At 36.9% G+C, this 22,960-nt stretch overlaps 1 protein-coding gene across 2 annotated transcripts in view; it reads left to right on the plus strand.

Annotated features, from left to right (window-relative positions):
- Window positions 1-6,182: 6,182 nt before the first annotated feature.
- The window catches only part of LOC582943 (mothers against decapentaplegic homolog 5), a 28,117-nt gene continuing 11,339 nt past the window's right edge, over window positions 6,183-22,960 (plus strand). Inside the window, exons 1-4 of one of the 2 annotated variants that reach the window (XM_796653.5) lie at window positions 6,183-6,381; window positions 8,694-9,292; window positions 17,541-17,777; window positions 19,701-19,820. In XM_796653.5, coding sequence (XP_801746.2) covers window positions 8,893-9,292; window positions 17,541-17,777; window positions 19,701-19,820 — 757 coding nt within the window. In that variant the 5' untranslated portion in view covers window positions 6,183-6,381; window positions 8,694-8,892. Of the gene's footprint in view, window positions 6,382-8,408; window positions 8,433-8,693; window positions 9,293-17,540; window positions 17,778-19,700; window positions 19,821-22,960 lie in introns of those variants that run through there. The other variant, XM_030980327.1, reaches the window with a different exon arrangement.

Genomic DNA, 22,960 nt, shown 5'->3' on the forward strand with positions numbered 1-22,960 from the left:
TTGGGGGTACAACAGGGAAATTGACAAAGGGTGCAGTATACACAATTAAATTGAATTTGCTAAAATTACGGTGAGATTAACTCAAGTCTAACCTATCGTATAAGTACAAATATATTGGGTACAAGACAAAATCCAATTCAAACAATGTTTGACATTAATTGATTAATTTAAATCCCAGATCAATCAATCAATCAGGGTTACAATGTGAACATAGTTGGTGGATAATGTTCAATTAGAACGATGGTAGCTAGATTTTATTCCTCACGACCTCTAAGCTCAAGCCTTCTCCCACGTAAGATTAGATTTTGATGCAGCGGGTAAATTGAGTTGTAATGAGATTGGATTAGGTAATCCCAGGAAGGATGGAAATAGGAGAGGGATTAGTTTACTTATTTCTTACTCGATATAACACATTGGAATTGAGTGCTAGCCAGGAAACCCCACTTCGTTTGAAGGCGAGCTATAGAGATTTAGAGCTCGTGCTAAATTGTGTCATAACATCACGAAATTGAGAGATGTGTGGGTGCGAATGAGATCGTATTTGGTTGGGGGGGAGGGGCGCACGAGTCTCTCCGGTGGGCGGTGGCTACAAGACCCCCGATTAGTGGGAGTGTGAGGGGGGGGGACCTGTCATCTTACTTTCATATTCCATCCCCCTGTTTTTTTTCGGGATAACTATGAAAGATGGAGGGGTACAGATGAATAAGTGGAAAGAAGGACAATGAGATGATATTGGATGATTAATAAAAGATGGAGGACAGGAGGAGAGGTGGTTATAATTGCATGGAATGGTTGCTTGTGAATCGGTGTGAACCAATGACTCTATAGAATCAAACTTTGGAAACGTACTAAATCTTGAAATTAATGAATGATTTTTCCATTGGCAAATCTCAGTGAAAAAAAATTGTGCGTAATGGAATAATTTTGTTAGATTAGAAATTGTCTGTTTTCAGAAGTCTTGGAAAAATCACGGTTTAAGCTTCTATTTTTCCAGTGAATATCATTGGGGAAAAATTATCATGACACAATTACTGAAGAGTTCAGCATTTTCTCATGTTTTCCTCGACGAATTGCGTGGGAGGAATTTCATGAGGGAACTTCCCTTATTCCCTTGAAAGTCAATATTTTACTTGTATTTTCTTCGAGCCTAAGCCTTTGATACAAATTAACTGTAAGAATGTCACAAATTGCGTGCGAGTTTTGATCTACGTGCTGTAATTTCAAAAGGTATCATATCAAAAAATGATAAAGAGACAGAAAGTTATGAATTTTATTGAGTTCTCGTTACTTTTCCTTGAGTTCTGGGTGTCGACGGCCAAGTTTTTTTGTATGTAATAAAATCTAAATATTTGATATACCTTATCTGATTTCTATCCTATAGCATATTTTTTTATTTTATTTAAATCCATACATTAAATCACTTCATTGTTTAGTCGTATTTATTATGTAAGTGAAAACAACTTCAAACTGACAAAGGCTGTCAGACACTGCTTACGTTGTCGGTTTGTGAATACAATAACAGAAAGGGAACCACAAGTTGCAAAATTGGGGAATTATCATGATTTTTTATGCATTTTACAGATAGCTGTGAGATCGGTAGAACATTTCCAACTAATCCGCCTTTAGTCGTTATGCTGTAAACAAGATCAGGACAAGTATCTCTGACAACATTACTATCCCTTGGACAAGTACCACGGACAAGTATATCCCGTGGACGATATCCCCTCAGACAAAAAAAGCATGGGCGTAATTATCAAGAGGTATATGACAATGTTTGTCCTTAATGTAATATATAGTTCGGAATGGTAGTCCAGAGGATTGTTGTCCTTCAAACCAATAGAATCCTGAGACAGTGTAATATTTTTTTTAACGATTCGGGTTTTCTCTTGTTGATAATCTGTTCAAGTAATTCGATTTATTGAGAAGTGGACATACCACCTTTTGTCACTTCATTCTTGCATGAATAAAGTCATCCTCCCGTGTGTGTTTAAACTCGGAAGTATAGCACAACATGGAAAGTCTGTTTTGAATGATGCCAGGAAACATGAGTGGATGTTTTTATTCTCTCCTCCCATGTTTCTGGCACGACCTATTATATTCGAAGAAACCTCAAAACTTTATTAAACTGATAATCGCTCCTCACACTTCATAATCTGCTTTCACGTCAATCAAGTGCCATAAAGATCATCATAATTGGGCTGAATGTTTGGTTTATTGTCTTTAATTTTTATTTTCTTTCCTTTTCTTTTCATTTCTTTCCTTACTTTTCTTTTCTTTTCTTTGTATCATTTCCCTTCTTTCTTTTCTACTTTTTCTTCTTCTTCTTCTTCTTTTTTTTTTAAATGGGGGGGGGGGAGGTGGGGCGTTCGCGTTGTTTATTATTATTATTACATGTACTATTATTGTTATAACTATAAATATTATTATCATCATTTTTATTATTGTTATTATTATAATCATTATTATTATCATATTTATTATCATTATCATCATTATTATTATTATTATTATTATTCTTATCATTATTATTATTATTATTATCATCATTATTATGATTATTTAGGCGATGACCCCCCCCCCCCCCCCCCCCCCCCCCCCTTTGGAAAACGATACGCTGCGTCTGTATCCAAATTTATCCAAATTACATGATTGAAAAAAAAAATCATTCTTCCAACTTAATTCCCTCATATTCCTTGTTGGTCGTTCCAAACTTTGAAACTTCCAAATCCGATTACTTTGTATATAGTTTCAACAACAAAAGAACGTATAAATACAGATTACATAGCGGAAGTAATCGAGCAATCGAAAAAGGAGGTTGTCAAATTACGTCAATATAATAAATACTAGGAAAATGGTGAAATTTTGTCAACCATGAAAATAGGTGCCAAGACAATCTTGGCAACTTTACTGCATGCCATACAAAGAAATCGACCTGTTGTTCATGCATGTCACTAACTTTTAAAAGCAACACAAAACAACTCATGTGCTCGGCATGTTTGTATTCCTGTTGTTTTCCTCGAATCAGTCAATTAATGTTTTATATGAAACGTTATAAAATAATAAAAAAAACTCATAAACCCCCACCCCCCACCCCCCCCCCAAAAAAAAAAGTTACATTATTGATTACATTTGTAGTTACAATCAATGGTTAAATAAAATAATAAATAAACCATGAAAACGACGACACTTCACCACCACGCACTCAATCTAGCCATCTAATTAATAATGTATGTCAATTAGACTAATGCTTTAAGTGTGTGTGAATGATGACGAAGATGATGGTGATGCGATGTTGTTACGCCTCGGGTTGCAATCGTGTCATAGTCGATTAGAAGTTAAAGGGACCGATTTGAACTTCATATTTTGGACGATGGTATATTTACTGCAGCATTGATATGAATGCTAAATACATAAATGTCGCAAATAATTTCATTACCTCGTTGTATATCCAAGAGAAATAACGTTCAGATTACATTCGCCACCGTCATGTTCAGACATTCATTTTCAGTAAGTGATGGCCGAAGCTAAAGTCTTAGTGATAGTGAGGTTTTCACTTTTTGTGATGATATGCTTCTGACTGATCTACAAACTCAGTCAATTTAATTTGATTGATCGATTGATTTTTATTCGCCAAGCTTCCAACATACAACAACATACAAGAATAACAGATCAAAAATTAAGTCAGCTTGAACAGGATAACCCACAGAAGCTCGAGAGCTTATTTCCAGTGGGGTCCCCGACAGACAGACAGTAATCAATTTCGCATTGAACATTAGTGCTTTCTTGTCGAAAATTCACCAAGTTGGTATATAATATAGGCTTATATAGATAAGCGAATTGATGTTTCGCAAACATGTATTATTGTTAGGCCTACTAATAAACAGCACATAGATATGAAAATGGAGGTGATTTTCTAACGTTCTCTTATTCTATATTATGTCCATGCTGTCGACGTGTATATGATAAGCATATTTCAGTTATTACTATTTTAATTGGTTGATGAACGGAAAACCCGGCTCTAAACTCCAATCTGGTTTTGTATAAAGAAGGTCGTTCGACTTATCATCAAAAATCATTGTTCAAATTCTAATCATAATTATTCATTGTACATGAATTGCTCATCCGTTCCCCTCTTTCCTGAGCCTGTAATATTACCTCTCTCTCTCTCTCTCTCTCTCTCTCTCTCTCTCTCTCTCTCTCTCTCTCTCTCTCTCTCTCTCTTACTTTCTCTTTCTATCTCTCTTTATTATTTTTGTTACAGGGGCGTCTCTATTTTAGTACTCTGTCGTATCATGGCAATAAAGAGTGTTTGAATGATGTTGGTTCCGAATGTTAAGCTAAGTAATATGTTTAGATTTTAGAGCTAAGTTTGGAGTTAGTGCAAGGTTTTCGGGTTGGGGTTGGGGGTTGGGGTGGAGGGGGGGGGGGGGGGACGCATTCATGGGAGGCTTACGCCCAGCCAGTGCATGGCGTAGGTCAGGCAGTTTCCCCTCACTTAATAATGCGTTTTAGTATGTAAAATTGTGCAGTATTTTATTTCATATTTCAATTGATACATGGCAACGACCCCTCCCACTTAATTTCCATTCTGAAGATTAGGCCTAATTGAAACTTTTGGACGATAACCCTTGCTCACTCAATGTTGGTTATCATAGCCGGGGAACTCTGTATAGGCCCTTGGAAATATTTTGTATAGTTCTACTTATACTAGGGGTAAGAGGGTTGAGGATGAGAAAGAGGAAAAATATAAGTGTGAGAGAGAAAGAGAGGGAGAGAGAGAGAGAGAGAGAGAGAGAGAGAGAGAGAGAGAAAAGAGAGAGAGAGAAGAGAGAGAGAGAGAGAACGGAGAGACTGATAAAGAAAGTAAGAGAGATGTCAACTTGTATACTATTCTATACAATTATTGCATCACTAAAAGAATACAAATTTACCTATCGTATCAAAACGACTTTTTAGAGCAACTCACTGTAAAGCCAATATTATACATCCCAATATTTAAAAAAAAGTGTCTGAATCTCTGTAGCATGGTGAATGTGTAAAGGGCGCCACCTAAATTACAACGCATATTAATATTATAGGCCTACTGGCATCACCAATATAAAGGATTAATTTGTCTCCATAGATTTGTATGTTATTATTTCTTTAGCTTTTCCTTTCGTAGCCGTGTCATGTTTAGCAGCATGTTCCCAGGGCACTTTAGATTTTTCCCTTTTTTGTCTTTAATTGGTCAAGGCCGTTTGCCCCCCCCCCCCCCCCAGTTGTTACGGGGTGGGTTGGGGGACTTGTAAGAGGTTTGAATTGAAAACATTGCACTCCCATTAACTTGTGTAGTATCTATTGAGAAATTTATAGAGACCTGACACAAGAGACCGAATTGAGGCACCCCACCCCCCCCCCCTCCCCTTCCTTGGTTGACTTTGATCCAGTATGCCTAGGTAACAAAATTAAATTATGACAATGCCTTGGTAATAATAATGCTTCGGATGTGTCTGGCAGTCACATTACAAAACAAAACAAAAAACAAATAAAGCTAGTTTATATTAAAAAAGTGACAGTAATTCGGAAAGAGACAAAAGTGCGTAGCTATATAGCCCCAGAAGGATGCACCCGGGGGATGCACTAGTTGGCATCATGATCTTATAATTTACAACTTGGTAATAATGTGCATTTGTATAACATTCAAACAATCATCACACTAAAATTGGGTTCATTCTGAACACGTCTTCTTCCTTTCTCTGTCCACAATTTATTTCACGAAGTAGATAATTTAAGTGATGGTGTGGTTTTCTTAGTAGTGGTAGTATGCACCAAGGATTACTCGGGAGTCCCAGCGGGGTGGTCTCCGTACGATACCCCAGTGTTTGTACGGGAGTGCGACTCCGACTCACTGTCGCCGGAAAAGCTTACGTCACGTATTACCCTATGTGTATTACGGCCACAGCACTACCCATCTCCGTTGACCGCAAAGAGCGAGTTCATGATCTTTATCCCCTAACATTCATGTTAATGCAATATTGAAAAACAACCTGAATAACATATCATATATAGTTAGGGCAGTCTATTTAGATTAATATTGAGATTATTGTTTACTTTTTCTACGAAAATGCGATAATTGATGAATCAGAAAGCGCGGATGAATATCTCAATGCCTGTTGTATACACATTACAGTAGTCTAGCTGTCGCCAAATTTTGTGTACAAGCGAAATGGGTTTTTCGCCCGCAGAAAATCGGCGTGGAATGTAATCCGCGCGATTCACTGCAAATCGAGTGGTTTCATTTATGAATGGGGAGGATTTTAACACCGTACACAAGCGAATGAACCGAGAAGGCAATACGTAGTTTCCTCAGCGTCCATCCTGAGTTGATAACTGTTGATTAAGGTAAGAAATTTACAAGATTTAAAGAGTTTCTGATCGTGTTTTGCGGCTTGAACACCGAAGACTGCATGTAAGCTACTGTGTGGTGTGTTGGTTATTTTGCCCTCTGTATGTAGTGTGTGTGGCAGCGGGGAAATACGGCGCCGTAGACATCGCTGCGCCGCTATTCATAACAAGAGCCAGTGAATAACAGCATGATCAAAATGTAAATTGATTCCTCGCATAAAACCCCATATTATATCCAGTGGGTTGCATGAATAAAAGAAAAAAACTAGATCATTTTACTAGTCTAATACTAGAGTAGTGGGATATGCCAATTATTACCTCTGTTCCTTGGCTGACACTATTGAATGTCATAACGCAAGTCTCAAACAACTTTTCAATCCATTCCTAGACTGGACCATATCAATATTTTAAAGTTTGTGCTTGCATGTTTTGATATGAAAGCATTTTGCTCGATTAGCTTAACTTACACTTGACTGGATGTTTGTTTAAATACTTCATACCCCATTAGCTATAGTCTAAAAAGTAGTCATATTCAGCTAGGCCTAAGTTAGATCTATATCGGTCTTAGACCCTATTTCAAATATTTAGGCAACTACTCTTTCCTCCGCACAAGGACTTCTGTAATTTTAGACTGATTTCTGAAGTGAAGCAATTTGTTGAGATATCTTGGTATAGTGGTTCATTCATTCAACTCTCAATCCTAGGCCAGTTTTGAGGGTTTGAATCCCAGCCCGATGATCACGTCTATTGGCAAGATGTTAATCAGCATTTTCCACACTCCACCCAGGTGTAAATACGTACCTGGCGATTGGTTGGTAATAATTACAGGAAGTGTTCCATTAGTACTGATGAGGCTACCTCAGGTAAACAAAATACATAACTATTATTTTAACTATCTTGTCTAATGCATTGCTTTATTTTTAGTGCCTTCCTCCCATAGACTTTGTATGCAAGTGCATGTGCATGCAAACCCACTAAATAAGTTGGTTCCTTTTTCTGTGATATACTTTATCTTGATTTCATTCATTTTTATTTTTTCAATGTTTATTTTCTTAATTTTTTTTATTTCCAGGCAACAAATATTAAAGTACAGAATCAAAGGAAGTCAGAAATACCACCGACTAAGGAGATTAATTCCTGTTAAAAGGGAATCCAAAGCTATAAATAGCAAACTACATGTACTCTAAAAGAAAGCGGAAACAAAATTAAAGTCTAAAGAAGCAAACTGGTTAAATTTTAAACCAAAATCGAAAAAAAAAATATGAAAGTTATAATTTTTCAAAATTGTTATCATGAAATGTATGGGCACTTCATATGGACTGAATCATTAAAGTCAATACGATGACCTTCACATTGTTCCGGCACACAAAATGACTAAAATGTAAACTTTTAAAAATCTATGACTCTTTTCTTTTCTAACCTTTTATAATTTGCTATTGCTATCCATAACTTACTTAGTGCCCCAATAATGGGATGGCCGATGCTTGTTTGAATATGTTCACTAAGGAGGAGGAAAAAAAACTATGGCAAGACCTCAAAATGAACCATTCATAGTGGTGAAGGAAATCTAGCCTCATATCAAGAAAGCAACTCCAAATATGCAATAAAAAAATAATATAAGAGGGCGAAAGCATGACCCAAATTTAATAAAAATCATCATACATTGTATGTAAGACTATAAGTGACCTAGTTTTGAAGGGAAGATAGATTTTTGTGGTCAAATGTTATTTTATCCCTCATTTATTAGTTGCCCCCCAAAAATGGAAAGATGATTTTTAAATTCTGAGCAGCCCTCCCTCAAATCCAGTTGATTTACTGTACATAAAGAGAACACTCTGTACTACCGGTACATGTATGGGTCTTTGACCTTATCAATCTTTCATTCATTCATTCATTCAGGTTGGGAGAGCATCGCTCATTGTGAGTAGGGCCCTCTCTCTCATGCTTGTACTTAAATCACTGTGTACCAATTTGCAGCCTGCTAATTCAATCAGTTCTTCTCCTGAAAATATAGCGCCTGGAACTTTTACAGCTGATTTTCTTTGAAGGTCTGTAACGGAAATGACCACTGCTTTAATGATCAATAACCTGACAGGTCCATGACAGACATATATTAGACTATGCTGAGAAAAGTTTGTGTGTACCGTTGATGTTTTTGTTTTTAAAACATCTTTGTGTATTGTTTGCTGCCTTAACAATATTGTGACAGCACTGTCATATACTCAGGTATTGAACTCTATTGAGTTGGAAAGTGTATCATCATGATTCATTGTCATTTTCCTTTTGATTTGTTTTCTTCCTTCACCTAGGTGCTGGGCAGGCTCTCTTCAACAAGTCGAGAGATCTAGAATCAGAGAGGATAACAAGTCAGTATTGACTCATCTCTTAATCAGTCACTATCCCTTCTGGACGACCGTGTGCCCTTAGCCAGTGTGCAGTAGGAGCAACATCGGCATTTAAAAGAGAGCTTCTACTAGCACGCCACCTCCAAGGGACGCTTGCTTTACGATGACGATGGCTAGCCTCTTCTCCTTTACCAGCCCAGTGGTGAAGCGGCTACTGGGCTGGAAGCAGGGAGATGAAGAAGAGAAATGGGCCGAGAAGGCCGTCGACTCTCTCGTCAAGAAACTCAAAAAGAAGAAAGGCGCCATGGAGGAGTTGGAGCGAGCTCTCTCGCGTCCCGGAGAACTCAGCAAGTGCGTGACCATCCCCAGGTCGTTGGATGGCAGGTTACAGGTGTCACATAGGAAAGGACTTCCCCATGTTATATATTGCAGGGTTTGGCGTTGGCCAGATCTACAGAGCCATCATGAACTCAAAGCATTGGACTGTTGTGATTATGCCTTTGGTAAAAAACAAAAAGAGGTGTGCATTAACCCCTACCACTACAAGAGAGTTGAAAGTCCAGGTATGTAATACATTTTCATTGCATTCTATCTTACATCACAACTCAAAAATGCTATGTTTTGTAAACAGGTTTTGTACACAGAATGCTTCATCTTCGAAACATTAAAAATAATCTGTCCTCCTATTATGTTATTTTTGTGTTTATTTCTTTCATAGGATTACATTTTACAGGGTTCAACACTAACCCAGGAAACATTGGGGGCCCAAAATCTTAGACTGGATCCCCAAGATTTTCAAAGTTGTTACAAAAATTTCAGATTTTAAAAAGTTTAATCCTGACTCTGTTCCAAAAAGAAATTTGTGTGGAGCCCTACTTGCAGTCTTTTTTTGTTAAGGTTTTAATATTTGTTATTATGTGTCTAATATATTTTCTCGGTGGGATATTTACACACTGTATACCTTATTTTGTTTGTTTGTTTTTACTTCAGTTTTAATCAATGCATACATTTTACTTTTACCATGTACTGTACATGTATACAACATTGTACTTGTAGGTAATACATGTACACCACTCATCATGATCATCATGCCTTCATGGTATTGTTCATAGGTTATAAGCTCACTTTTAGCACAGTGGGGTATTTCTGAAGATACCAAAACAATTCGCTGTTCTCTGTTGGAGCTACATGTAGGTATCTAAATTCTTGGAACTTCAAACCACAACATGCTCATGTAGTGTACAAACATGTATAGTCTAACTCAGGATTATGTTTCAATAGTTTCCTTTGCTAGATTTTGATCAATACTAAGACGAGTGTGTTTGTGGACGGTATTTATAGGCATATATTTGAACATAAATGACCTATTACGAGCCGGTGATTCATTGACATTAGTCATCGCTCAATCATGGTCATTTCTCAGTTGTTTTTTTTTCAGCTATCACCAAGTGTCAAAAACCAACCCTTAAAGACATGAATTCATCATGGTCCTTCCAACACATCATGTGTGAAATGAAAGTGATACCATCTTTAATATGCTGGTTTAATAAAAAAAATTACAATCTTTGATAACGTAAAAATCTATGGCACAGATTAGTAATATCAGCAAGCCTTTTATTAACCGGGCGCCGGGCGATTTTTACCCTACGGTCCCTGACTTTTGGCGCCCGGTAAGACGGGGAAAATGAGTACCGGGCGCCGGTCATTTTTTATTTCTGGCGCCCGGTCTGGGAGAATTAACATTTTCTGTTTCATAAACTTCCACATGTCTAGCACTAAATGTTCACAAATGTGACAAAAACTTACTTGATACAAGTTAAACGTGGACTGAATGAACCCTAACAAATCATTATAATGAGAATCCTAATTAAAATCGCCCAGAAACAATTGCAGCACGAATACGAGCGGCCGCTATTTCCTACTCCTAGCGGAGAACGGAGCACACAATACAGGGGATGTACACCACTCAAAGACGAGCGCATTTCCCCAGCCCAGGCCATGCATACACACACAAATGACATCAGTGCTGTACTGCAGTACACACACAGTGTCAGTACAAGAAAGTCTCGATGTAACTTCCAAAAATCCATCCGAAAAGCCAAATTTTGCTGTCAAAAATGCGGAATCGGAGCCATATTTCCAAAGCTCACGGGGGTTAAGCTCAGTTTTAAGAAACAGTTTCATCAAAATAGCGCTAAAAATCAAGAAATCAGCGATTTTGTTACCATTTTTTTTGCCTATCGCATGCCCTTCGAATGTAATGGTATCTTCAAAAAAGCAAATGAAAATCAAAACACCGGATCTGCTGATGCATTGACTTTATGTACAAAGTTGATTGCAACTCCAGACTTGCCTTGATTCAGCGGCCCTCGTACTCATTGACTAAAATTCTGTGATGTTTTGAATAATGGACTTTTCTGATAAAATAGATAAAAATATTTAACAAATCTTTTTTTTTTAATTTTCTAATTATTATTATATTATTATTATTTTTTTATTTATTTATTTATTTTTTTTTTAAGTGACAGATCGGTCGTTCTCAATGATTAAATGCGTTTTTATTCAAAGAAACATGAATGCAATAGCATTTTATAGGGAAAATAATAAAAAAACGTAAAACAGGCATAATCTTTTTTTTTCACCTAAAATATGTTTTTTCAAGCTGAATAATATGTTTTTTTGAAAGCGACAGGTTGGAAGCTCTGCATTGTCATTATAGATCTGGTTTTTCTTAAATATTTTTTTTATAGAAATAATTTAATTCCCCCTTCCCAACATTTTTAAATTTTTGACATTTAACGGCATGAAAATAGTATCAAACATGAACTACAACAACTACAAATGACAGATTTATCTAAGGTATGAGTGATTTAATATTAGAGTGCTCAAAATTTAAACTAGAAATTAAACTACCGTATGTATAAATAAAAGGTAACGTTTAACAAATAATTTAAAAGAAAACGGTACATATTTTCATCAATTCTCGAAACGGCTCCTGGTCCTGGAAAACGGCTCCCGGTTCTCTAAAAAAAATAAGGACCGGGAGCCGCTTTTTCAGATATTTGGCTCCCGGTCTGCTTTGACTTAATAAAAGGCTTGAATATCAGCAATATAAAATGTATTGTGTGTTAAGGCAAAATTACATCTCGGCATCTTTCAATGTATTTTGTAATGAAATAATGTATTTTCTATCTTGCTTCAAAACTATATATTTCATAAACTAATCATGACCCACACACACAGACAAACATGTACATACATGTACATGTACATGTAATAGAGTTTTGATGGAATGTTAATGAAAAAATTGCCAGCTGAATTTCTCCACTGCTTATTTGCCACCTGGCAGTGGGCATATGTATGAGTCATAGATGAATACATTTGTTGCATTTCTACTTTCAGTTGAGAGCAAGTGCTTTTCACACCTTTCTCTTGTTGGTCCATACAGGCAGTGGATGATTAATGGTGGAGCAATGAATAGAATATAAACAGGAATCAATATCAGAACAGCATTCAGTCTCCAAACAAAGACTTCTTCCTGCTCTGTCAATAAGAATTATTTCATTCAATCGATCTTCCACATAATTTGTTCCAAAGAATTTCACCTTGTGGAAAAAGATCATTTAGCATGGCGTCATTTTCTTTCCAAGAAAAGACGACCTTCTTACAATTACAAGTTTTCCACCTACACTTTGTCAAAACACCTTTATTATTGATCGGAGTCTCAGGTCTCAACCCCCTTAGAAAGTAAGAAGTTATTACCTCATGAGTGTACATAAATGTATGTGTTGCCTATAAAATCTTTATTAATGGGTGTGTGCATGTGATACAGTTGAGTGCACAACAACTCAGGGCTTCCAGGAAACAATAGAAGCCTACCTATTCCTCCAGACAGAAGGCTATATGAACTGAAAGCACCCTGAGTGGGTGGGTGATGTAGAGAAGAAAACAAAGGCTAGGGGTTAAGTGGGGCATTGTACTTTGTATGTTGATATGCTGTGGTAGTATTCTTGATCTCATTCAACGAAAACCAGTAGATCTTAGTTCTTATATGGGTATCAAGTGTGCTTTTTGTTGCCAGGTTAATCTGTAGCAAGCAAGCAGTTTCTCTTTCAGATGCTGAAGTACAGGCATTTATAAAGTGACCTTTAATTGAGTGTACATGCGGGGTACTGGTTGTTTTGACTACCAAGACATGTAAATCCTAGTATCCTACAAGTACAATACAGAAAAATGGCCCTGTCAAAGAAATATGACCACAGTTCATACATGTACATGAACAAATGTTTAAATTCAAGGTAGGCCTACATCTATAGGCCAATACTTTATAATCATGAAGTGCAACATACAGTTACATTCTATGTCAGGCTTGTCAGCTTTAGGAATAATCTTCATGACTGGCCTCTATTTGATTTTTATTCTCTCCTTTCCTGATCATTTAAAATTTTGAATAAAATGAAGGACTTCAAGAGTATTGAGATTTACTAAACATGTACATGTAGATATGCACAGATAGAATTAAAACTTGTTTTACCTGTAGTTGAAAATAACAAAAAACAATTACCAGAATAATCTTTATTAGAATTCTAGATTCTAAAACTTAAAAAAGATATGCCCATGGTACAAGTGTTACAGTGAAACCAGAGACATGGCATGTTTATGATGAAATTATAGAGTGCCTCATAGATTCATGTAAAAATAATGGACATGTGGTAAGAAATGGAGAAAAAAAACTAGTCAGATTGAGGCCTATTCCTTCCTTGTACACATGTATAGCCATTGAAAATACACATACATGTAGGTATGTATTTACAGTATATATTTGCATAATACCCATGGGGCATATGTTGAATGTATACATGTACGTATTGTGACTGAGTGGCAAGCAGTATCTTAAGACAGGTGTGCTAACATGCAGCTAGTGCTCATCTACCAAGACTGTGTGAATCCCACTGAGTGAAAACCAATCCTCAAGCCTAAAATGACTCATACCATCTCATCATCTCATATCACCACTCTCTCATCCTTTCTCTCTCTCTCTTTCTCTCTCTTTCTCTCCCCCTTTCCTTCATTCCTCAATTCTGTAGGACTGTCTCCCATTTCTCTGTGGGTGCTTGTGTTGTGTTAAAATTAAAAATATGTTACTTTCTTTTCTAATGGAAAGCTTCTATTCCCAAATCATCTTCATAGAGGACCATGAAATTATCCCCTATCATATGAAATTTATGTAATCTGTCTTTGCAAAATATAGTCAAAATATACAGGTATATTGCATTATTCCCCCCCCCCCTCCTCTCTCTCTCTCTCTCTCTCTCTCTCTCTCTCTCTCTCTCTCTCTCCCTCTCTCTCTCTCCCTCTGTTTCCATCCCTCTGAATATACTAATACAGTATATCTCTCACTTTTTCTAAATCTTCAATAATTTTGTCTTTACACATATTAACTATGACAGTAGAAACTTTGCACCGTACAAACACAAAATGATTAAATATTTCTTTCTATCATTTTTCAGTGAAGTAGTTGTCTTTCCATTGGGTATACCATGCCACAGTCACGTTTTGTTGATGTAGATAGGTTTCTTCTCCCTGCTGACTAGTGACAGCTCATCATTGCCCCCAGGCTACCTGCGCTGCACTGCCTGCCTAGTGCCTAGCTGCCTTGCTGGCTATCTAGCTAGCTAGCTAAGCCAGATCAAGCTAAACACTGCTGCACCATGGAAATGTTTGATTGAATTAGGAAACCCCTCTGTCCTCTCTTATTCCTGCCTTAGCCTGCAAATCCATGCCTTGATTTCGCAGTGTGTTGCCGGCATAATGTGCCGGCAGAGACGCCATGCAAACACATGGCATCTGCCCTAATAAAAATGTTAATATGGGCACTTGCCATGACGATGCTGGATGGATCAGGCATGTTTGCTGTGCACTATGCCCACCAATAGTCCCACTCATTTGATTGCTTGTTAGCTCTTTCTCACACCCTAAGCATTTTCTCTTGGGACATGTTAATAAGTGGATGATGCACAGTAAGACGTATATGATTATAATACACAAATTGAATTACAGCTGCAGTATGTCTGATGGAATTTTTCTTTAATTATACTACCCTCAGCACTAGAGTTATTTTGAGGCATAATTTTATTTCTGCACTGCTCTTAAAGTTTTCAATGCCATCTGTCTTTACATGAAAAATTTACAGTTCAGCTTTTTACAGTAATTTGAAGCTTTTACCTATACCGGTACACATACATGTACACTGTACAAACACTTCATAGTTACTGTACATTTACATGGCCAATGAAATCAATTAATGATGGTCATTTTATTTATGGAATGAAAATAAAGACAACCCCTTATACCAGAGATGATGCGTGATCAAGGAGGTACAGGGGCTATGGTTGATACAGTTTGCAATCTAGATGTATATACATGACAGCATGCATGTACGGTAGCTATGGTTATGTCGGATATATACACAACTGTAGTTACATGTAAAATGTAAAAGTGGCGAAAAGAGGAGGTCTGCCTCTGTCAATGCTCAATAAAAATGTAGAGAAAAAGCTGGCGAAAAAAAATCTGTAAATTGCATTAGTGGTATGGGCAACATGACAAGTGTGGTAGGAATTCCTAGCTTGATTTGTTCAGCCAGGGTTGAATAGGAATAAGGTCATGGTTGGTGCATGTAGAAGTGTGTACATACATGTACATGGCATTGCAAACTCATGGCTACACAATTGCATCTGTCTACAGCTTATCATATGGTACCGTTAGGGTGGAAGAGGGAGGGCTGGTCCTAGACATAATCATCCTTTGTTTAAAAATAGTCTGAGTGTCTGACCCATGCATGCATTTAGACTCTAGCGTGTTGCAACATGATTTTGCAGAGGTAATACAGAAAGCAGAAGTTAGAGAGAGAGAAAAGGGAGTTTGTATTAGAAAGTGAAAAAGGAAAATGCATCAGAGCAAAAGAGCCAAGATATTACTCTGGAGCTCTGGGGAAAAATAGAGAAAGGTATTATTTCAGTTAACATTAATGTAAATGTAAAAAAAAAGATATCAAATAGTTACTCAAGTAACTCTTTATCAATGTTTAAAAAAATCAAACGTGGAAAGGAGGATATGACCTGCATACATGTACAATGTACATGTACATTTATGCCGCTATGTTCAGGGTGAGAAAAATAAAGGAAAATAGTGTACTTTAGAGGACTTTTTTTTTCTTCCCCATCCCATACAATATATTCTCAAAATAAGCAGAGATTTACATGTACAGTACATGTAGCTTAATCGTGATCACGTAGAGCAGTACATTTGTAGTAATCAATCACTGCATAGGGAATTGAGAAGCAAGTAAACAAGTCTTGATTGACCTGAGCTGAACCTACCATGTCCCAGTTGGTCATTGTTTGTCTGTCTTGTGTGTAAACTGACCCCATTCACTGTGTAGTAGGAGAGAGATGATGGGACTATAGGTCATCTGTCTGGTTCTGCTTTCAAACATAATCAAATTGAGTTCACACGTGTATGTCAAAACATGACGGTATGTCATGTACATACAGTACATGTACTTCCTGCTTTATTCTACTTCGTTATACATTGTACATGTACATGTATATACACAAATGTATTTTAGAAAGTTGGTGGGTGCAAAACTACTGTCCATTTGTAAGGTACAATCTGTAGATTAGAACAATAAACTTTACATGTATTTGGAGTCTTTTGGACAAAGTGAATTTCATAAAGGAAACATTGGGCATGGAGATGTGTACAGTGTACTTGTACATAGTTGTGTGAACGTAAATTTTAACTTGTAGAGTAGTTCACTGCATCAAAAATAAATCAGTTAATTAGTCTGTAATGTCTACAAGTTATAACATGAATATAAGGGTTAAATACTAGATGAGGACATGATGAAGTAATCTACTTTTAGAAAGCCCAGGTTATAAAATGTCATACATGAAGATTTTTTTTTTACCCTTATATCCCAATATTTCCTATCTTTGGCCCATCTACTTTAGTTTCAACCCCCCCCCCCCCCAAAAAAAAAAACAGTGTTTGTATGATTCAATTTGGATTAGCTTCTCTTATGATTATATCAAGCAGAGATGAAAACATTGGTGTGGTTTCTGGGTACCCTGGTACTGTGGTTATGGCACCTGGTTGTGAATCATCAGCGTTTCAGTCCTGCAGTCCTGAAATACATGTAACCCTGACACTGCTAATTGGGATCTGTGAAACTTCTTCTGTCTAACCATTTTAGCCATGTTCACTATTCCTGATTTTTATAAAGATCGTAACTGGTTATGAATCAATCATCATCATTCTAGTGCTTGTTTCTGCATACTGCTAATTAGGATGCATACATGTAGAACACCTCTTCCAATATTTTAGAAATTGTCGACTTAAATACCGGTAATGTACTTTGTATGTGTAGGTGTATTGTATTTCTGTACAAGTGTATTGTAGTTGATTGATAGTTTCAAACAATCCTTTTTTGGTGGCACTTGCATGTTTAATTAATCCATGGTAGTCCCTGATTTTTTTGATTTTTTTTTTTTTTGGGGGGGGGGGGTGGATTTTTTCTAGTACGGTAGCTCAAAAAGGTTTTTGTCCTATTTTTTTCTACAATTTAAACTTACATGTATGATGGCGACCTTACATTTCATAAGATATCATTTTTACCGTGTAAGTTTATGAATGTTTCATGTTCTCCATTCCTATTTCCACATTCTGACTCACTTTCCAGGACTTATATTTTATTTTTAAAAAATGAAGGATATGTCATGCAATTTTCTTTCTTTTCTTTTTCATTGACAGTTCTTCCTCCAGTGCTTGTGCCGCGCCACAGCGAGTCGATACCCTCTCACAGTCTGCTGCCATACCGCGGTCTCCCAGAGCCAGCATACCCACACAATGCTACGTATCCTCAGAGCTTTCAGCAGCAGAACTCTCCTCCTCCACCACCACCAACTCACCCTGGCTCACCCCATGGGACTTCACAACCCCAGCCTTCCCCTGCCAGCTCCAACCCAAATAGCCCCTATGGCTTACCTGGTACGTATCAAACACTAAACATTTACTAATGCTAACAGGGGTCCAGCACATACACATTACACAACACCTGAAAATTTGCACTGGGACCCCAACATTGCAACAGAGAAATGGGGGCATGTTGCAGATGTCCACCCCTCTCCCCCTTGACAATTTGCTGCTGACCTCCCGGGGGGGGGGGGGGGGGGGGTGGCGGGGGGGGGTAGCACGAAACGCTGATTTTGTACTTTCCCTTTCAGATTTAGATTCAGTGTGTAACAGAGGTTCTGTTCTACACTATTATGTATTGTACAAATGCAATTGATTTTGCATTCATTGTGATTTCCTTTATGCCAGCTTCATACCTTGTACAAGCAATGTACCTATGTATATGCCTATACATGTAACTCGTTGCCCATGTCTTATGTCCAATTATTTGTGCAATAAGAGCAGTACAGTTGAAACAAGTGTATGTTGAATCAAATGCCATTTAAATTGCTGAAATACAGCGAGGTGAAGATATCATATCTCACATTCCCTATCCAGTATCTCCTTGTAACCAGATGTATCTTGTAACAGGAGGACCTTGTTAATTACTGTCCCATCCAATTAAAACAACCATAAATCCAGACCGAGGTCACTCTCGATCTACTCAAAGGAATGAGTGATACGCCACCTTCAAAGACTACAGACCCCAGCCCCTGCCTGCTTCCATAATGAGCGAATTTCAAATCCTTCTCTCTCTCTCACTTGTGAGTGGCAATGTAAGGGATTAGGAGATAATGTAAAGACCCTTACCAAAATAACAAGATCAATGAGGCATTAGTCTAATGAGTGAGTCCCAGTCACGAGTCAAGATGTTTCTTTAGGCGCGTCTTCATCATCTCGAGATTGCCTAATAGCCCGCTATTTCTGATTTGGGAAATAATCCCGAAGTTACAAATCGCGTCCTCATCAGCTCGAGATTCGACCTCGAAACTTGAAACTCGACCTTGAGAAATTAGCTTGAGATATTTGCTCAGCATTCGCGCATAGTGCGAGTCTTCGGTCTGGTGAAGATGCACCGGACAAATAGCTGGATATTTTGCCAAATAGTGGGATATTTCGCAAACTATCCCAAGATATCTTGGGATGACAATCCCGACCAAATATTCCGCTAATTGCTACTTCGGTCTGATGAAGACGCAAATTAGCCGGATAGTTTGCGATCGTTATAGTTCAATTAGCGGGATATTTGGCAATCTTGAGCTAGTGAAGACAGGCCTTTTGTGAGCACAACAAGCTGCGTTCCTGCCGTCTGTTTGTTCCTATATATGTACAGTACATGTAGTTAAGGAACAAAGACCCTTTAATTTGTTAACAAGAAATCTGATTACACGTATGAATTACTGGACAGGCATGCTTGGCTTGAAGTTGAACCCAAGGTTAATTTGATAAAATATTCAAAATTGGCAAATATATATACCACATTGGCAAGCTTAAATGTAAGACCTGCTAGAAGCCTTGAAATCTTAGACTACATTACCACATTATCATGTCTTAGAATCCAAGGAGACCTTTACCTTGATCAGCATACAAATAGACATCTGGACCAAGCTATATTTCCTGTATAGTTGAACATATTTCTAGGAATGCATCGTTATTAATCCTCAAAGTGTAAAATGAGTATTGCAAAAATATGAAATTTGAGATGAAATGCTAGTAGGTTAGTTTGTTCCACTGCTTCTTGTGGCATTGAAAGCAAGGATATCAATTCAATCTCTTAGACATGTGTTGCAGATGTATGGTAAACTTACCCGCTAGGAAAATAATCACAATATATATTAACATCTAGTACCGGTATATGACATGACACCAACAAAATATACAATTAAAGATACTTTGGAAGCACAATTGGTAGAATATTATTGATGTTTGTATATTTCTTGTTTTTGTTGTATGTTACAGCTGACACGCCCCCTCCTGCATACATGCCACCTGATGAAGGAGGTCCAAACCAAAATGATAACAGCTCAACTCCTATGGATACCAATCCCCCATCATGTGTGGTACCAAATCAAATCCTTGGTAAATATTCTTCTTTCTGGAGTACCTAACAAAAGTAATCAAAGAGTTGCTAATTTGTTGAAAGATCTTCACTATGCTAGAACTCTCTAATAACTTTTTATTCTGATTTTATCAAATGTTCATTGCAGGAATGTAGTTTAGGCAGACATTTCAAGTCACGAGGCTGCTGACAAATAACGAACTTTCATTGGTTTTGTACCTGTACATGTATATGACTCGGTGCAAAGCCAAGGCCACTAAAATATGACCTTAAGGTCAGACTTGACTGCAGCACTGGTTCATCGAATTGTCAATTTTTCACATTTTTCTCATTTTACTAAACTCACGATTATGTTGGTAACTTGGTGCAGACTTTCTCTTCATACATTGAAAGTTTACATTATTTATAAAACAATTAATAAGCCTGGTGGATGGTTCATTCCTATGTCAATGAATTACGTGCACAGTGAATTAATTGCATTTTGATTGTAGATAATGGAGAATAATGGTAGATAAAAATGTATCATATGTACTCGAGGTAAACACTAGATTAGCAAACAGAATAGATTTAGTAGGTGGGAGGTTCTTGGAAGCATTATGTTAATAGAGAACTTGTGCCAAGTTTAGAGCAGTGTCCTATCCTATTGCCCTTCAGAAAGTGCAAATGTTAGTAATCAATGAGACAGATTCGAAGTCAGCATCAGGTCAGTGATCTTCTAGAAATAGACGTTGATACTTTAAAGTCCCACCTACTTCTCTGCCTCTTCTTTCACTTATCTGTACAGCGTGTGTGGGTGTCTCTCTCTCTCTCTCACACACTCTTTCCTCACTTGTTTTGAAGAAATGTTCTCGATAGTCTCATATTAAGGGCATTAGCATTATTTATTTCCTTTAACGTTCATAATATTAACAGCTGTGATTGAGGGAAAACCCCAAATTAGTAAATGTTTTTCTCACTTTCCTGGGATGCTTGCTGAAGAAGGACCGATCTCATTAACATTTAGTCGTTCAGGTCATGTGAGATCATATATCTTATCAAACAATTTTGAATCATATATCTTATCAAACAATTTTGAATCATCTATGCATTTTTTACTTTTTACATTATAAGTTAAAAACGCTCCATATTGACGGTAGAAACATTACAGATCGCATTCGTCCCTGAGCCAACAATTCATGACATTATCTTTTATTGTACTAGAAAACAGACTTATCATTTTGAGTTCACTACCTTAATAAAAATTCTATTAAAAAATTATATTTACACAATGTATACAAAGAATTTTAAATTATGTAAAAAAGGTCTACTCTGAATATGCTTCAAATATGAACCCCATCAATTTAAGTACGGTATGTTTTTTTTTTTGTTATTCAGGTGGAAAAAATTAGGTTTGGTGCACTTGTTACTTTAATCGATTAGGTAGAAGATGTTTATATACAAGCCAGCCAGCTTAGTTTGTTGTGTTGATATAATGGGTATAATACACTCAGCAAGGTAGGAGAGGTCATTAGGGTGTTACTTCAGGATGTGCAAAATAAACTCTTTGACGGAAGGACAGGAAATCCTCTGTCAACACACCACTACCTGTATGGGATTTTTGTCAAAATATGATAGTCCCTCACGTGGGTTTACATGTAGGTAGGTAGATAGAGAGTCTACAAGGTATAAGGGCCAAGATCAGTGTTGGTTCAGCCAACCAAGGAAGTACTTGATATTCTCTCTTGTTTAGAAGTAGTAGGATACAAATTTAATTACTTCTACCTATCTACAAAAACAAGATATAGGCTGATGCAAGATGCTCTATTATATAATTTGACTAATGTTGGATCATATACATGTAAAGAACAAGAATCTTATGGTAAATCTTTTGACTTACGTTCTCAATGTTCTGTGTAAAAATGAAACACAATGTAGCAGTCTGAAAATAATATTTATAAGACATGAACGTCAGGGAGAAGAGCATTAGCTTTGAATAATTCATTGCGTAGAATGTGATGATTGGGATCTCTTTTTTTCAAAGTATTCTTCATATAAACAACTGCTTTCTTTAACAATTCAGGAGAAGTAATCACCCATCAGTCAATCAAAATTAGCTTTAGTTCCAGGCCTTAAGGAAATGAGATGTTTGAAAGATACAGTATTTCTCCATGTCACACAGCTTGACCTACAACTAGTTTTATCTCACTTCATTAAAAAAGTTATTTTGAGTACCACGTACAATACATTATAAGGTTAATACAAATTCACACCTTGAAGACTTGGTCACCTTCCTTTAATAATGTTCAGTTTCCTTTCTGCATTCTTAGAATGCCTGTCTGTGAGTACATAGCATGCAAACAGTCTACATGTATGTCTGTGAAATAATGTTCAAACAGAATGTACCTTCCTGCCGGCCTGTAGCAATCCCCAACCAGTGGGGCAGTTCACACACAACACAGACAAATCACACACAACACAGACAAATCACAATCTAACCCTTCTATGTGTAATGTGAACCAAATAATCTCACTAATAGTGAACATTTTGATCATGATTCAAATTGCCATAATAGTACCTTTTTTATTAATTTCACCTGTACCTTGATAAATTATCAAGCATTTCTACAAAAGCAAGTTTTGAAAGAAAATCAAGTTCATATGTCCTAAATGTATGTATGAACACACAAAAACATTAGCCAGTTTTTATACAATTAAATGCACAAAAACAAATTTTTCAATTTCAATTCATGATGGAATTCCCCCCCCCCCCCCCCCCCATTTTCTTACAGAATTACAATAATTTGTTCAAAATAAAGTTTATCCTCTATTCATAAAAGCCTATTTAAACCGAGTTTAACGTAGCTTTTATGAATATGACCATTGTATCATTGAGAATAGAATGGTAGTACTAATCTCAATTTTGTGTGTGTGTGTGAATGGGTGTATTGATTCTCAGTCTGTTCTCATCTAGAGTTCATGGTCACCCACCATTCCTATTATTTTAGGTGTTGTTGATTCTCTCTCTCTCCATAGCAGTGAGTCATAATACAAACCTACACATGGGGTGTTGGTACAGAGCCCTAAGCTAAGGCACCGTTTTATTTCAATGCAAACAGGTGATATTGGTTAAGAATTTTCATTTTACTCTCTGTATATTTTTTTTTTAATTTGCTTTGTTACAT

This window comes from Strongylocentrotus purpuratus, unplaced genomic scaffold, assembly GCF_000002235.5.
Source record: "Strongylocentrotus purpuratus isolate Spur 01 unplaced genomic scaffold, Spur_5.0 spur5_scaffold_11, whole genome shotgun sequence".
Classification (NCBI taxonomy): Eukaryota; Metazoa; Echinodermata; class Echinoidea; order Camarodonta; family Strongylocentrotidae; genus Strongylocentrotus; species Strongylocentrotus purpuratus.